Here is a 17,353-nt window from a genome sequence, read left to right as displayed (position 1 = left end):
CAGCCATTTTCTTTTGTATTAGGCATGATTCAAACCAGTGGAGAGTTTTCCCCCTGATTCCCATCTGCCATGTGTCTGCCCATTTTATGTCTATGTCCTTCTGAAGTCTGTTACTGTCCTCATTATTTACTACATTTCCAAGTTCATATCACCTGCAAACTTTGAAATTATGCTCTGTCTAACAAGTCCATGTCATTAAAGAGCAGGGGCCCTAACACTTACAACTGGGGAATACTACTTTATGGGGAGAATTTCCCCCCGTCAGGGGGGGTTGTGCGGGGGCGGGCGTGAACCCGATGGGCACCCCCAATCGGGTCCGCGCCACCATTTTATGTGGGTGGGCCAATTAAGGCCCGCCCAGCGTGAAGCATGCCCAGAAGCGCTGAGTGCTCCCTGTGCGGGCAGGGAGGATGTCCCTGAGTTGGGGCCTGGGCTCTTTGTCTGCCCGCCAACCTTAAGGAAGGTTTTTTTATATCTGCTCTGAAACCTCCCCTTTTTTGAACAGTGGTTTAACATTTGCAATCCTCCAGTCCTCTGGCAGCACCTCCATATTTAAGGAGGTGTGGAAGATTGCAGATAGTGTCTTTTCAATTGCCACCCAAACTTCCCTCAGTAACCAACTATGCATTTCATTTGAGCTGGGTTACTTCACTACTTTGAGGACTGCCAATCTTTTAAATACTTCCTCTTTATGTATTTTTATCCTATCCAACACTGTACTGCCTCATCCTTTACTGCTATATTTGCGGCATCCTTGTCTCTAATGAAACCAGATGCAAAGTACTCATTTGGTACTTCAGCCAATGCCTTTCCCTCCACAAGAAGATTCGCTTTTTGGTCCATAATCGGTCTACCCTTCCTTTGGCTACCCTTTTACTATTTATGTGTTTATAGGAGACATTTGTGTTCCCTTTTATGTTGGCTGCTAATCTATTCTCATTCTCTCTCCTTGTACTTCTTAATCCTTTTTTTTTATATCTGCTCTGAATTGCCATACAACTTAAATGGCTGATGTATGTAACAACGAGAGATCTGGGGTTTTTCTGGCTTTGCTGCACTGTAGGGCTTTTCTGCCGACTAAAATATGCAGTGAAAAGCTGCAAAGCTCAAAACTCCACTGTACAGGATTGATTTTATGCTCAACAACTGTCAAAGTCAATGTTAAGCAGTACCTAGTTCACTTTGCTGCCTTTAGGTTATGACTTCAACGGCCAAGGCAGAATTAATTTTCTTGACTTTAATCTTCAGATCTATCACTTTTCCTTTGCTTCAAAAGTCCACTGACTTATAGTAGATCACATAATAACCAAGAAAAGCCGGCAGATACAATACTTTGAGAATTGGAGACAGATCGAGAAAAGGACGTTAGTGATTCCCTTAGGGGTTGCTTTGGCTTAGAAACTCAACACATGTACTTTAGCCAACATAAAGCAGTACCATTAGGTCACAGTGGTGCTATGATTATATGGCATATTGTCAGTGACTCTTACAAACATTACACTCTGTAGATTCAACCTTTGTATTTGCTTATTGCAAAAATGATTTTCAACAACTAAAACTGTTTAATACAGGGCAGAATTTTCTGCCTGCCGGGCGGGTGGGCCCGACCCAATCTCCGGCAGGCGGGGAGCCGATCCCCACCGGAGAAGCGGGCCCCGCCGCCATTTTAAGTAGGCGGGCCAATTAAGGCCTGCCCAGTGTGATGCCCGGCAGGAAGCACTATGCACTTCCTGTGCGGGCGGCGGGGGGATTCCCCAAATGCGAGAGTGCGCTCTTTCGAAAGAGCGCACATCTCCCTGAGGCTAAGTGCTGCCTCAGGGAGATCGCTGACAGCCTTGTAAATTTAAAAATAGAAAATAAAAAAATTCTTAACATGTCTCCCTCATGTGACAATGTCACATGAGATGGGGCATGTTAATAACTTTTACTGAAACTTTAATAAACTTTTTTAAACCCTACATGATACCTCAACCCGCCAGTGGATGAGGTTTCATGTTTTTTCTATTCCCTGCCGGGGCTCCTGGCCTGCCCGCCAACCTTAAGGTTGGACGGGCAGGTCCTTTAATTGTTTTAATTATCAATTGAGGCCATTGACAGGTCAGTGGGCGGACAGCTGATTTTACTGTGCCCCCACCTTCCTGAAAATTTAAATGGGGCGGGGTGACATCAGGGATTCCCCCCGACATCATCCCGCGTCAGCGAGTGGGCCCCGCCCCCTTCTCGCCGACAGAAAAATTCAGCCACTGTGTCAAATATAAGACTTTCTACTAACAGTTACTGTGTTTATTCTCAACGGAAGGGTTCATCCTATTTAATTGACATGTCATCACATTTTCTATATTACCATCTACCTAATGGGCTGAATCTTAGGCTCAGCAAGCGGGGGTGGGGCCTGCTTGCTGAGGCGTAAAATGACATGGGGTGTCGATGAGCGTGTGTCCCGACATGACTGTGCGTCATTTAGATTTTCAGTTCAGTGGGCACACAGCCGAGCCGGCTGCACGCCCGTGAACTGTCAAAGGCCTGCCAGGGCCATTAATTAACTAATTAAGCCTATTGGGAAAGCTGCCTGTCTAACCTTAAGGTTGGCGGGCAGGCGAAGAGCCCAGGCGCCCTTCGCATTTTTTATGGAACCTCATCTACAGGCGGGATGAGGTTTCATGAAGGGTTTATAAATTAAATAAATTTATTCATTAATGTTCATTGACATGTCCCAGCTGATGTGACACTGTCACGTGAAGCGACATGTCTTAAATTTTTTATTTCTTTATTAAAATTTTTAAAACTTAAAGCTCTGTGCCTCAGGGAGATTTCTGCACTCTTTCGCGCGCATGTGCAAATGAGCGCACTCCCAACTCAGGGACCTCCCCCACCGCCTACACAGGGAGTGCACAGCGCTTCCAGGTGCGTGTCAATCTCCCTGAGGCAGCACTTAGCCTCATGGAGATGAGTGCGCTCTTTCACGCACACTCTTGGCTCAGGGAATTCCCCTCCCCACCCGCCTACACAGAGCGCGCATAGTGCTTCCTTATGGACATCACACTGGGTGGGCCTTAATTGGCCTGCCCACGTAAAATGGCGGCACGGACACAATAGGGGGCGCCAATCGGTTCCGCACCCGCCCCCACACAACCCCCCCGACAAGGGAAAATTCTACCCAATGGGCAGAATTCCCCCTCCCCCCCCACCAATCGGGGTGGGGGGGGGAGGGGGGGGTTCAGGAGCGGGCGCACCTCCAATCGGTGCCCCCAATTTTACATGGACGGGCCAATTAAGGCCCACCCAGTGTGATGTCCATAAGGAAGCACTATGCGCGCTCTGTGTAGGCGGGTGGGGAGGGGAATTCCCTGAGCCAAGAGTGCGCGTGGAAGAGCGCACTCATCTCCATGAGGCTAAGTGCTGCCTCAGGGAGATTGGCTCCACAATAAAAAACCTTAAAAACAGAAAAAAAAAATTTCCCTGACATGTTCCCTCATGTGACACTGTCACATGAGTTGGGACTTGTCCATCACTTTTAAATACACTTTTATTAAGTTTTTAAAAACCCACATGAAAACCCGCCTGTGGATGAGGTTTCATGCTGTTTCCAATGCCCTCCGGGGCAGGTCCACTAATTACTTTAATTACTTTGTCAACGGCCTCAATAGGCCATTGACAGGTCGGCGGGCGCACGGCTGATTCTGCTGAGCCCCCACTGACTTGAAAATTGAAATGAGGCAGGGTGACGTCGGGAGTTCCGCCTGACGTCATCCTGCGTCATTTTACACATCGGTGAGTGGACCCCGCCCCCCGCTCGCCAACTGGGAAATCTTGTCCAATGTTTTCAAACCTGACTTCAGATATTTCATGGGCAGAATTTTCAGGTCGGCGGGCGCGATCAGTGGGTCCGGGATTGGCCGGAGGAAGGTCAATTAACGGCCATCCAGTGAGAAGTGCATGCTGAAATGCCTAGTGCTGCTGGGGTGGGGGCGGGAGGAGGGTGGGCACGGGCGAGCACGGAATGAAAACTCCCTGAAGGCAGAGAGCTGACTCAGGGAGCTCAAGACTTCAAAAGTATTAAATAAAGGTTTTAAAATCAGAACAAAAATGTCCAAGCATCACAACGTCACCTGAACATGTACATTATAAAAATTCTGTCCATAGATTTTTTTAAATTAATAACGGAAACCTCGTGCTGCCCTTGGATGTGGTTTCATGAAAAATGCAAAAGCTGCCTGGCCAATTTGCCGATCTGCCACCCTTGGGGTTGGACAGAACACGAAAAATTGGGGACAATAACAACTTTAATAGGTTTAATTGTCCTCTTAATTGTCGGCAGGCATGCTTCTGACTTTTGTGCGACCGAAATATTGCACGAGGGCGGGATGACCTCGGGACGCTCGCCCAACGTCATCACCCGCTATTTTATGCTCGTGCGGGTCGGGGGTGCGCCTGCACGCTGATCTGAAAATTCTGCCCCATTATGTTTTTCAAAGATTAACATCAGAAAAGACAGAAGCCATAAAATAATTTTAAAGTTGTGTACACCTTGAGAAATACTACTTGAAATGGAATAGAATGATTATATTCCAAATAAGCTTGTTCAGCTAAAAGATCCCACTGATTGTAGCATGCAATTTAACTGTATGAATGCTTAACATGTACATATGAAATCATTTTGTCCATTATTTTAAAAGAGGTGTCCAACTGTTAACTCCTCTGCTAAAAATGGTGCAAACATAATGTCATGCAAACTTATCATACATTCAAAATTGAATTATGTGGCATAAACTTTAGGTAATGATCCTTTTGCTTATGGTCTTTGGCATATCTTATTTAGTACTTCCCTATTATTTATGAAATATAATATAGCAAATTATTGATGGCCAGTTAGACCAGATTCAATAGACATCCTGGGCCAGTTACAGCATCAAACAGATTAGTAATTTTACTGCAAAGAAATTGCCTATGATAGGACTGGTCCTCCGATGCAACAAGACTACCAGTAGTTTTCCACTTTGTTCATCAGTATTCCTGTTCATGGATGGAACACAACGAAGAATCATATGACAGAAGGGCCCATTCAGCCTGTCATGCCTGTGTTGGCTTTTGAGACAGCTATTCAATTTAATCCCATATCCCAGTTTTATCCCAATAATCCTGAAAATTGATTCTCTTCAAATACATGCCCAATTGCTTTTAGAAAGTTCCTATGGAGTCTTATTCACCACCTTTTCAGATAGTACATTCTGCATTGTATCAAACCTCTGAGTGACAAAAAACACTCCACATTTCCTCTTTAGTTCTTTTGCCTGATATTTTAAATCAAAGTCATTTGGTTACTGACCCACTTGTCAGAGTTTCTCCCTACTTGTCCTCTCATAATTTTGTATGCCCCTATTAGCTCTTCCCTTAACTTGCAAGGCTCTAAGGAGAAAGATCCCAGCTTCTCCAATCTCACCAGAAGTTTCTCATCCCTGGTATCATTTGGTAAACCTCCTCTGCATTCTCTCAAAGGCCCTGACATCCTGGCTAAAGTGCGGTTCCCAGAATTGTGCACAATGCTCCAGCTGAGGCCTAACTACTGATTTGTAATGGCTTACCAAACTTCCTTGTTTTTGTATTCAATGCCACTATTTACAAAGCCAAGTATCCCATGTACTTTTGTAACTGCCTTATCAAATTGCCTTTCCACCTTCAAGGAGGTTGAATCTTCCTCTGGGCTCGCAAAAACCCCACCTGCGCATTTTCAGGTCTCGGAAAATGCACACCCGACCCGTGTGTAACTTCATATGCCATTTTTGTCTTTTCGCACCAGGGTCAGGTTTGCAGTGCAGCTTGTAAACCGTGCTGGAGTGTGTGAAGTGTGTGGGTGTAGAGACGGGTCGGTCAGAAGGCCCGCATTGATTCTCCAACATGGTATCCAGCTCCCAATAGTGTTTAAAGGCCCCTAAACCTCACCATTCACCTCCCTTAACCAGCCCATGCCATCTCTATGCCTTTATGTGTCCTCCATAGCCACTCAACCAGTAATGCAACATATAAAGTCCTTAGGTTCCATCAATATTTTACATTCCTTGGGAAAAATATATAGACATCTCACACCTAATAAAAGCCTCCATTTCATTGATACTTTGAAAAAATGCATTCAGCCATGTGAAAAAACTTGTAATACTTGTAATACTACTAGCTTATGTCAACAAACCAGAAACCACATCAAAGGGTCAATATGTTTTCCCAACTTCTGGAAACTGCCATTCATTCTCAGATGAATGGAACATTTACTATGCTAAAACCCATTAGCACTTGGAACTCAGCTAAGCATTAATTATGGCCACAGCCATCCAAGCACCAGACTATTCTCTGGGAATGAAAGAGCAGAAGGTGCTCATTTCAATTTTCAAGTGGAGTGCCTGTCAATCAATTTAAGGGAGCTGGTGGTTAGATTTTTTCAAGTGTAGATTTTATTCAAGTGTAAAAAGGTTTTTTTTATATATATCAGCATTTAAAACAAAGTAGAAAAGATGACAGTATAGGCTAACAGGACATTTTGTAACATTTTTCATTGCATTGTGATATTTTCTCCATTGGGAAAGCACTGTAATGCATGTAAACAAATGCACAAGACTGGCCAGTGTAAGGGTCAACTTACCTTTAAAGGACAGATCCCCATGATGAATCACTGCATTAAAAACATAACTACATCACAATATAGGACCCAATAGTAACACTTGACAATGTGAAAACACTTTGCACTTATCTTTCAGAACGTTACAGACTCCTCAGCAGGCTTTCCATTTTCTTCACGAGCTCTCAAATCTGATGTGCTTTAATGGACTTCCAAAACCCCACACCAACAATGAAAATGATGCGCAGGAGGAAACCTAATTTTTATTCCCCATTTAAAATGGGGGCAGGTATGCATTTTGCACATTAGGCATTCCCGATCTGCAAAAAAAGGCCAAAGGAAAATGGCACAGGGTCGAAAATGCAGAGGAAAATCGGATCCTCGTGCACCTCAAATTGTGCCTCAGCACCCAAACCAAAATTTGGCCCCAGGTCTCTCTTGCCATTGCAATAATGTCATTTAGATGACACTGCCTCTCCATGTAGTTTCTCTCAAGGTACATCACTTCATACTTACATGCAACAATTTGCATCTTCCATTTGTCTGCTCATTTCACCAGTCTATCTTCTCCTGAAATTTACTACTATCCTGCTCACTATTTACTATGTTACAAAGTTTTGTATTAATCTCAAACTTTGAAACTGTACCTCCTAGATCCAAGTCCAGGTTATTTATACATAACAAGAAAAGTAATGATCCTAATACTGATTCTTGAGGGACCCCACTGCACACTTCTCTCCTGTTAGAAAAGAAATCTCTGCATCACTACTCTCCGTTTCCTATCCCTTAGCCAACTAGCTACCCAAATTACCACCACCCCTTTAATACCATGTGCTTCTTTATTCTGAATAAGCCTATGATGTGGTATGTTTCTTATGTTCTTAAATGCCTTTTGAAGTTCTGGACAAACAACCTCTAATGCACCATCAATCCTTTCTGTTACTTCATCAGAGAACTCAATCAGGTTAGTCAGAGACGACTTAGGCCAGGATTTTCCCCTCGGCGATTTGGGGCCGGGGCCCACTCACCAAGGGGAAAATGACGCGGGAGGAACCCCCGACATCATCCCGGTCCATTTAAATCTTCAGGAAGGAAGGCGGACAGCAAAATCAGCTGTCCACCCGCCGACCTGTCAATGGCCAATTAAGGCCACTGACAGGCTAATTAACCTTGTTAAAGACCCTGCCCGTCCAAGCTTAAGGCTGGCGGGCAGGCCAGGATCCCCTGCGGGCTCCAGATTATTCATGAAACTTCATCCACTGGCAGGATGAAGTTTCATGTCCGTTTTTTAAAAATTTAATAAACTTTTTTTTATTATTAACATGTCCCATCTCATGTGACATTGTCATATGAGGGGGACATGTTAATAATTTTAATATTTCTCTATTTTTTGACTTTTCTTACCTGTCAGTAAACTCCCTGAGACAGCACTTTGCCTCAAGGAGCAGTGCGCTCTTTCGCACGCATGCGCAAAATAGCACACTTTGACAGCTGGGGAATCCCTCCACCCCCCCGGACAGGAATCGCACAGCGCTTCCTGACAGGAAGGCCACTGGGCGGGCCTTAATTGGCCCGCCCACTCAAAATGGCGGCCGGCCCCGTTTCGGCAGCAGAGTTCGGCTGCCCGCCTGCCGCCGAGCCGGTGGGGCCTGCCCGCCATCCGAGGGCAAAATTCCGCCCTTAGTTTTAACAAATCCGCACTGGCTGTTTCTTAATTAACCCATACTTCTCCAAATGAGAGTTAATTTTCTCCTTGGCAATAGGCTTAAAAAGATTAAAAGATGCTTCTGATGTTGTCAACATGAGTGGCAAGCCTGAGGATTAAGAGTTTTAGAAAACAGCAATGGATGACCAAAAAATTGATAAAAGAGGGAGAAAGTAAATTAAGGGTAAACTAGCAAGAAATGTAAAAACAAATTATAAGAGTTTCTACAAGTTATGTAAAAAAGAAGAGCAGCAAAAGTCCCTTACGGGCTGAGACAGGATAACTTATATAGGGGAAAAAGGAAATGTCAGAGACAAATCCACTGGGCCTGATGGCCTGCATCCTAGAGTCCTAAAGAAATTGGTGCAGAGATTGTGGATGCATTAGTTATGATCTTCCAAAATTCCTTCTATTCTGGAAAAATCACAGTGGATTGCTAGACAGCAAAAGTAGTACTGCTATTCATGAAAGGAAGGTGAGAGAAAACAGGGAACGACAGGCCAGTTAGCCTGACATCAATCATCAGCAAAATGCTGGAATCCATTATTAAGGCACTGATGACAGGGTACTTAGAAAATCGAAGTATGATTAGACAGAGTCAATATGGTTTTATGGAAGGAAAATCTTGTTTGATAAATCTATTAAGACCTTTTTGGAGGATTTAACTAGCTGGGTAGATAAAGGAGAATTCCATTGCAGGTAATATATTAACGTGCACAGAGAACTGGTGAAAGTGCAGTTGAGGTTGAAGATTATTCATGTTCTTACTGAATGGTGGAGCAGGCTTGAGAGGCCATATGGTCTACCCATGCTGCTATTTCTTATATTCTTCTATGGGCAGAATTTTGCCCTTGATGGGCGTGCGGGCCCCACCGGCTCGGCGGCAGGCGGGCAGCCGACCCACACCGCCGAAACAGGGCCCACCACCATTTTCAGTGGGTGGGCCAATTAAGGCCCGCCCAGCGGCCTGCCTGACAGGAAGCGCTATGCGCTTCCTGTGCGGGGGTTAAGGAATTCATAACTGTCAAAGTGCGCTATTTCATGCATGACTGCTCCTTGAGGCAAAGTGCTGTCTCAGGGAGTTTACTGACAGGTAAGAAAAGTCAAAAAATAGAGAAATATTAAAATTATTAACATGTCCCCCTCATATGACAATGTCACATGAAATGGGACATGTTAATAAGAAACACAAGTCTATTAAATTTTTACAAAACGGACATGAAACTTCATCCCGCCAGTGGATGAAGTTTCATGAATAATCTGGAGCCAGCTGGGGCTCCTGGTCTGCCCGCCAGCCTTAAGCTTGGACGGGCAGGGTCTTTAACAAGGTTAATTAGCCTGTCAATGGCCTTAATTGGCCATTGACAGGTCAGCGGGCGGACAGCTGATTTCGCTGTCCGCCCGCCTTCCTAAAGATTTAAATGGACCGGGATGATGTCGGGGGTTCCTCCCGACGTCATCCCGCGTCATGTTCCCCTCGGCAAGTGGGCCCCACCCCCAAATCGCCGAGGGGAAAATCCTGGCCTATAAATCTTCTCTGTACCCTCTCCATTGCCCCTTATATCCTTTCTATAATGGGCAACCAAAACTGAAAACAGTACTCCAAGTGTGGTCTAACCAAGATCCGATACAAGTTTAGCATAACTTCTCTGCTTTTCAATTCTATACTTCTTGGGAGAAAACACCCTAGTGCTTGGTTTGTTACTAATGGCCTTATATGTCATAACCTGGACCCCTTTTTCATCCCTATTAGGCCTGCTATTTCTTTAACTGCTCTTATTTTTTGTATATTTGTAGAAGATTTTTGGATTCCCCTTTGTGATACCTGCTAATCATTTCTCATCCGCTCTTGGCCTTACATACAATTTTTCAATTTCTCTGCACAGTATGTATTCTGTCTGTTTTTGACTATTTTCTGTATTTCACATGGATCATAGCCCTCCTTTTCCACATAAGTCCAATACCTAAAGGCTTACTTTGCTGGGAGGGGAAGAGTCCAAAATAATTCAATTAAGAAAGATTAGCTGACCTCATTAGTAAATTGGAATGTTGCAAAATCAAAGTTCTGCACTGAAGGAAGTTCTATTGTTTATATGGCTTCAACTGAAGCATTGTATTACATTATATACTGTACTGTAATCTTTCAAATCAATGAAGTTATGAACACTTCCATAATCCCAGGTCTTCAGCAATAGTTTCCATCTTGTTGGTCATTCACAAAAGGGTGAAGAGCATTCATCCTATTAGATACACTTTATGTTGGACACCTGAATATTAGTCTTTCTCTAATTCTGACTGATGTCACCAGCATAAAAGAAATTCTGCCTTTGACATGATTGAAAATTTGCTGCTTGGCTAATACAAAATCTGTGTAGACTGACCAAGCAATTTTTTCACTTGTTTAAGAATTGCATTGGTGCAGCACATCTAATGAAGTTCGACGATATCAATCTTAAAGACTAGTCTGAACCAGCAGTGTTTACTTCAAGCTAACTCCTTAGAGCATTATACAAAGCTTCAGATGCATAATTTAAAGTGAAAAGGTCCTTAATTAGTATGAAAACAGTGGTGGCTGGAGGAGAACTTCATCTTAAATAAAATTAAAACCTCTTCTGCTTTCCAAATGTTTACACAATGCAGGCTAATTTCAAATCAACTTTACAGCGACAGTTAGTGGTTCATTTCATTTCACACTTCACAGCAGTGACAACCTGAACACAATTTGTAATCTCATGGAAAGTAAAGCAGCAGTGTACCATGCATTACAAAAATACAGTATGATATAATTGAAAGTGTAACAGATTAATTTTTACTTTGCATGTAAGATGTGCTCGTGTTTTTCATTGCTAACCCAGACTATATTATTGAACATTTATTTGTTTTAACGGGATTACTTTTTGAATGATATATAGTCCTCTTCACCCTTTTGACCTTACAGATTTTTGTAATGGAAAACTAGCATGTCCTGATGGCAGCAATGTGTTTAGCACTGGTATGTCAAAAGGCCCATGCAGAGTAAATATTGATTATGTCTGGCAGAAATATTATATGATTGTTACACACATACATAATAAAATGAAACTCTATGATAACAAAAGGTAAAGTTTTGACCTACCGCAAAAAGTGACCCCTGGTGGATGCATGCACCTGGAGAAAGAAAACAGGAAGCCAGCTCAGTGATAAAGGATTATTTTAATTCTTACAACTGATAAAAGAATTCAATTCTAATTTTACCCCAGCAATACATATGCAATCAATTTTTGTCATCTTTCATTGTTTCCTCTATTACACTGAAATATCAAATGGTAAGAGAGAAGAGACTGAAGAGCACCTACTTCCTAAATGGCTCACTGAATGAATGCACTGGACTATATAAACAAATTCAATCCCTGCCCTGTGCTGAGTTATCTAATCTCAGGCAGATTTCTCCTCATACTACAATTAGCCTCAAAAACCCATTGATAGGAAGGAGAGAGAAAAAATATTGGACTTCCTGTTCCTAATCACTATGCACTCCAAGGAATATGCAGATATGCATATCAGGCAAAACCAAGATTGTTCAGTTATAGTACTCTCACAACAACAGCTGCATTTAAATGGCTACATCCCAAGACACTACACAGGAGCATAATCAGATAGAAATAACACTGAGCCAATGAAGGCAGCATTAGGATGGTCACGGATTTTGCTGTCAGTGGGGAAGTGACGGAGCTTGCCACTGACCTCGAGGAAGATGCCCACAAAGAGCTAGCAATCTCTGATGTGGATTTCACATTTCCCAACATTAATTTCATTCCAGTGCCAGCTATGAGGAACCTGTGGCATCCAGTAACAGTGATGTCACCAAGTAGGCTGAAGAGTAATTGCCACTGAAGAATTCTTACAGACATCAAACCAGGGAGTAAAAAGCTCCTTCACCTTTTAATCATTTTACAGATAACAAAAGATTGGCATATGCACATGAGATTAAGCTCAAAACTAAAATACCGTGAAAAAAAACTTTTACAAATATATGGATGTTTTTGAATGGAGAAATGTAACATTCCACAACATATTAGCTTTTCAGGACCAGCTAGGCTGTTCAGTGATAATTATGACTTAATACACCATTAAAGACCCAGTTACACCTCATTCAGACAGATGTAACTTTTTCAAGGGATTTTATAGAGAATAACAGTATAAAAAGCGGAAGGTTACATAAATTCAGTGATTTGTAATTGATTTCTATCTGTGAGGACTTCAGCAGTGCACCCTTTGAAGGAATAGGGAATCACTGACAGAAACCTCTGGTTTTTCGTGCTTAATTATGCCTCTGCAGATGCCAGAAATTGCTGTCAGTTTCACAGGAGAATGACAGCAACCATTTTCATCATTAATATGACTGCAAAATTCAGGCCATCAGGACAGGTGACCAAACGCTTGGTCAAAGAGGTAGGTTTTAAGGCGTGCAAAAGAAATGAACAGATAATCTGTTCTTAATAAAAGCAAGACAATGTGGGTGCTGGAGACCTCAAACAAAAACAGAAAATGCTGAAAAAGCTCAGCAGGTCTGGCTGCATCTGTGCACAGGGAAACAGAGTTAACGTTTTGAGTCCAATATGACTCTTCTTCGGAATCTGTATTTAATACAGTAAACTTCCGCCGTTCATGGGGGTTCTATTCCCACGGTATCTCGCAAAGGGCAAAATCGCAACAGTGAACACAGCTTATAATGCAACTGATTTAGAGATGTTCCAGCCATACCCGAGTTTCACATTTTTACCCTAATGGAGTCAATAAAAACTATTTTTTTGATTAAATAAAAATAATTTTACTAAAGAAATTGCTTTTGTTTTCTTTTATTGACAAACAATGTAAAACTTTTCAATTACACAGTACCAGTACCCTGTAGTACAATTTACAAATCACAGTACAGTAGTACATTACTTTACAGTACAGGTACATTGAAGACAATTTTACTGAAGAAATTGTTTATCAACACAAGAAAACAGGAACAATTTAAAACTTATCAATTACAGAATAAATGCGTACCTGTAGTATAATTTACAAATCACAGTACAGGTATTGTACATCACAGTACAGGTATTGTACATCACAGTACAGGTATTGTACATCACAGTACAGGCACCATACTTGAGAGTGGATGTAGATGGAGTAGGTGATGTGGCTGATTGCAGGTGTTGATGTGGATGATTTGGATGAGAAGAACAATGTTATTTTTGACGGCTTCGCCTTTTGTTTTTCAATTTTGTAAAGTTCTCTGTCAGGAGTAACCGCTGTTTCAATCGCTGTATAAAAGGCGATGCTTCTTTCCATTCTTGTATCTGGTCTGTCGCCTGTTTTTTCAAATCTTCGGCTGACCTTATCTGCCATCATCTTGGTTGTGAACTGAGCCTTTTAGGCTCTTCTTCCTGCTCCCATTCCTGCTCCTGCTTGGGTTCATTTAATCTCATCAGTTCAACCAATTCTTCCATAGAGAGTTCCTCTTGATGAGATTGAAGCAGCTCATCCATTTCAGCTGTGGTGATGTCTTTAATTCCCTCCCCTCCAACTTGTCTTGCCTAGTCAACAATCCTGGCCACTTCAGTATCCACATTGGGGAACCCTGTGAAGTCATTCACAGTCTCAGGCCAAACTTTTTTCCAGCAGGTATTTATGGTTGAAGCTCTAACTGCATCCCATGAGTCCTTAATTATGCCTACTGCTTAGAGGATCTTGAATTCCTTCCAGCAATTATGGACTCTCGTTGAAGGGTCTGCTTCCAGAAGATGAAGGATGTGGCTGAAACTTCGTCGGGTGTCGTAAGCCTTGAATGAGGCAACGACCCCCCGGTCCATTGGTTGGATAAGCGAGGTCATATTTGGGGGTAAAAACAAAATGTCAACATCTGGATGGTCCTCAGAGAGAGAGTGTGGGTGCCCAGGGGCATTATCGAGGATTAATAGGACTTTGAAAGACAGGTTTTTTTCTCCTCAGATAAATACAGACCGCTGGCTGAAAGTAATTGGCAAACCAGTCTTCAAATACGACTGCTATAACCCAAGCATTGCTGTTAGCCTTCCAAAAGACTGGTAGATGAGATTTATTTTTCCCTTTGAAAGCTCGAGGGTTTTCTGACCTATAAACCAGAGTTGGTTTACATTTAAAGCCAGCCACATTGGCACATAGCAGAAGTGTCAGCCAGTCCTTTGCTGCTTTAAACCCAGGAGCTGTCTTTTCTTTTGAAATGTTGCTCCTACTTGGCATCTTCCACAACAGGCCAGTTTTGTTTGCATTGAAGGCTTGCTCTGCCTGGTAGCCTCTCTCCTCAATGTATTCCTGTAGGGGAGGTGGTGGCGTAGTGGTATTGTCACTGGACTAGTATTCCAGAGACCCAGGGTAATGCTCTGGGGACCTGGGTTTGAATCCCACCAAGACAGATAGTGAAACTTGAATCCAATAAGAAAAAAAATCTGGAATTAAAAGTCTAATGATGACAATCAAACCATTGTTGTACAAACCCATCTGGTTCACTAATGGTCTACATATAACTTCAGACCCACAGCAATGTGGGTGACTCTTAACTGCCCTCTGAACAAGGCCAATTAGGGATGGGCAATAGATGCTGGCCTAGCCAGTGATGCCTACATCCCATGAATAAATAAGGCATCTTGGGAAACTCTCCTGCAGCTGCATGGTCAGCTGAAATAGCAAACCCACTTCACGTTATGCAGCCCGAAACGCTTTTTAAAGTGATCAGTGCTGGCTGAGAATTCTTTGAAAATAGAAAATAGAATAGAAGGGATGCACGCCCAACATCATCGCTTGTCATTTACGCTCAGGCGTGTTGGCCACGCGCCTGCACACCGAGCATAATATTCTGCCCGTTGAGTAACTTTTCCATTTCCTCTAAGTGTAGATCTCTCCTGCTTAGAAAAGTTAACTTGGCAGAAACACCAACACTGGCCCTTATTTTATCTTCAGACTGCCTAATGTACCTGATTGTGGATTCATTCACAAAGTATTCCCTGGCCAACTTGGAAGTGCTTGCACCATTTTGCAGTCTATCTATGATTGTGACTTTTTGTTCAAATGTCATCACCTTCCTGGGATGTTTTCTGCTTGACTGTGACTCACTCATTTTTGGTAAAGTGCTGTCCTGTCTTGTAGCTGTACTGCAAAATACTGCACTACTATAGAACCCTGTAAATCACAGTAACCCACGTGCACATGGAGACTGCACATGCGCAGTGAAGGGTCTTTTGCAGTGGCACGCTTTCTTCGAGGACAAGAGGATTAACAGTGTTTCTAATGGAATTTTATAAGGTACAGAATATTCTTTGTTAATCTTTGTGCATGTGTACTGTTTAAATTGGGATTGTTACATTTGAAACCACAGATGAGCGAGGTTCCGGGTGTGGACTGCGATTTGATAGATTTGCGCGGCTAAACAAAATCGCGAAGGAGGGGGGTGCAAATGGAGGGAGGTTACTGTAATGGATTTTGAGGGATAAATTCTGTCCACGTCAATGGGAGAGCTCCCCTGGTCTTTTCAACTAGTGCCATGGAGTCTTTTGCACACACCTGACAGGGCCTCAAGAGACAGGGCCTCAATTTAACATCTCTTTTTAAAGACAGCAGCTTCAACAGCACAGCATTATCTAAGCACTGCAATGAAGCAAAATCCTAGATTTTGTGCTCAAGGTTCTGGAGAAGGGCTTCAACCCAGAACTTGCTGACTCAGAGCTTACAGTACCACCACTAACCTTTAACAGAAAAAACCATATTGTTCCTTGTCATTGATGCCCATCCTACTCAAACTACTTCATCATCTCATCTCCAGTCATCCAACATTTCATGCTGTACTTGACAATGACCCCAAAGGGTTACTTTTCATATGGTAAAGCCCCGCCCCCTGCTCACCAACCTCAATATCCTGGCCCAAGAGTAATGTATCTAAGTTTGCTGATGATACAAAATGAGCTAGGAATGCAAGCTGTGAAGAGATATAGGCAGGTTAAATGAGTGGGCAACAAGGTGGCAGAAGAAGTATACCATAGGAAAGTGTGAGGTTATTTACTTTGGTAATAAGAACAGAAAATAATATTTTTTCAAAGGAATGAAACCTGTAAATTTTGATGTTCAGAGGGGCTTTGGTGAACTCATACAAGGAATTTAGAAACTTAACGTGTAGGTACAGCAAGCAATTAGGAAAGAAAATTGCATGTTAGCCTTTGCTGCAAGGGGATCGAAGTACAAAAATCAAGAAGTTTTGCCACAATTGTACAAGGCTTCGGTGAAACCACACCTGGCGCACTGTGTGCAGTTTTGGTCTCCATATCTAAGGAAGGATATACTTTCCTTGGAGACAGTGCAGCAAAGGTTCACTATATTGCTTACTCAGATGAGAGAGGGTTGTCCTATGGTGAAACACTGAGTAAATTGTGCCTATACTTTCTGGAATTGGAAGAATAAGAGTTGATCTCATTGAAACATACAAGACTCTGAAGAGATCTGACAGGGTAGAAACTGAGAGGTTGTTTTCCCTGGCTGGGAAATCTAGAATCTAGAACCGGGGCACACAATCTCAGAATACAGGGCCGATATTTAGGACTGAGATGAGGAGAAATTTCTTCACTCAAAGGGTTGTGAATTTTTGGAATTAAGGTTGGATGGGCAGGTCATTTAATTACTTTAATCAGTTTTTAAACAGGCCTTAGACAGTTTGGCGGGCGCACAGCCGAGTCTGCTGCGCGCCCGCCGAACTGGAAATCTAAATGAAGCACGGTGACATCGGGACGCCTGCTCGACATCACCACACGTCATTTTACGCATTGGCAAGCGGGCCCTGCCCCACTCGCTGACCGGAGAATTCAGCCCCGTGAGTTTGATGATTCAGGAAAACCCATAAATGAGTGATATATCAACATTCATTGTATAAGCTTATGCATGAAGACCTATGATTTGGATAAGGCCTTCCCCAATGAAACTATACTTTGCATGAAACACCACCTTTAGAAGAGGAGGGCAGGCAGCTGTGACATAGGACTACATAAAATACA

General features: G+C 42.8%; 1 protein-coding gene across 1 annotated transcript in view; it reads right to left on the bottom strand.

The window, feature by feature from the left end:
• fras1 (Fraser extracellular matrix complex subunit 1) overlaps positions 1-17,353 on the bottom strand; it is a 562,738-nt gene that overhangs the window by 531,711 nt on the left and 13,674 nt on the right. Inside the window, exon 2 of the mRNA XM_078543632.1 lies at positions 11,428-11,459. Coding sequence (XP_078399758.1) covers positions 11,428-11,459 — 32 coding nt within the window. The remainder of the gene's footprint in view (positions 1-11,427; positions 11,460-17,353) is intronic.

The sequence above is a fragment of the Cetorhinus maximus genome, chromosome 1 (genome assembly GCF_964194155.1).
Source record: "Cetorhinus maximus chromosome 1, sCetMax3.hap1.1, whole genome shotgun sequence".
NCBI lineage: Eukaryota > Metazoa > Chordata > Chondrichthyes > Lamniformes > Cetorhinidae > Cetorhinus > Cetorhinus maximus.
Note: the sequence above shows the minus strand (reverse complement) of the source record. Positions and strands in the feature narration are given on the sequence as shown.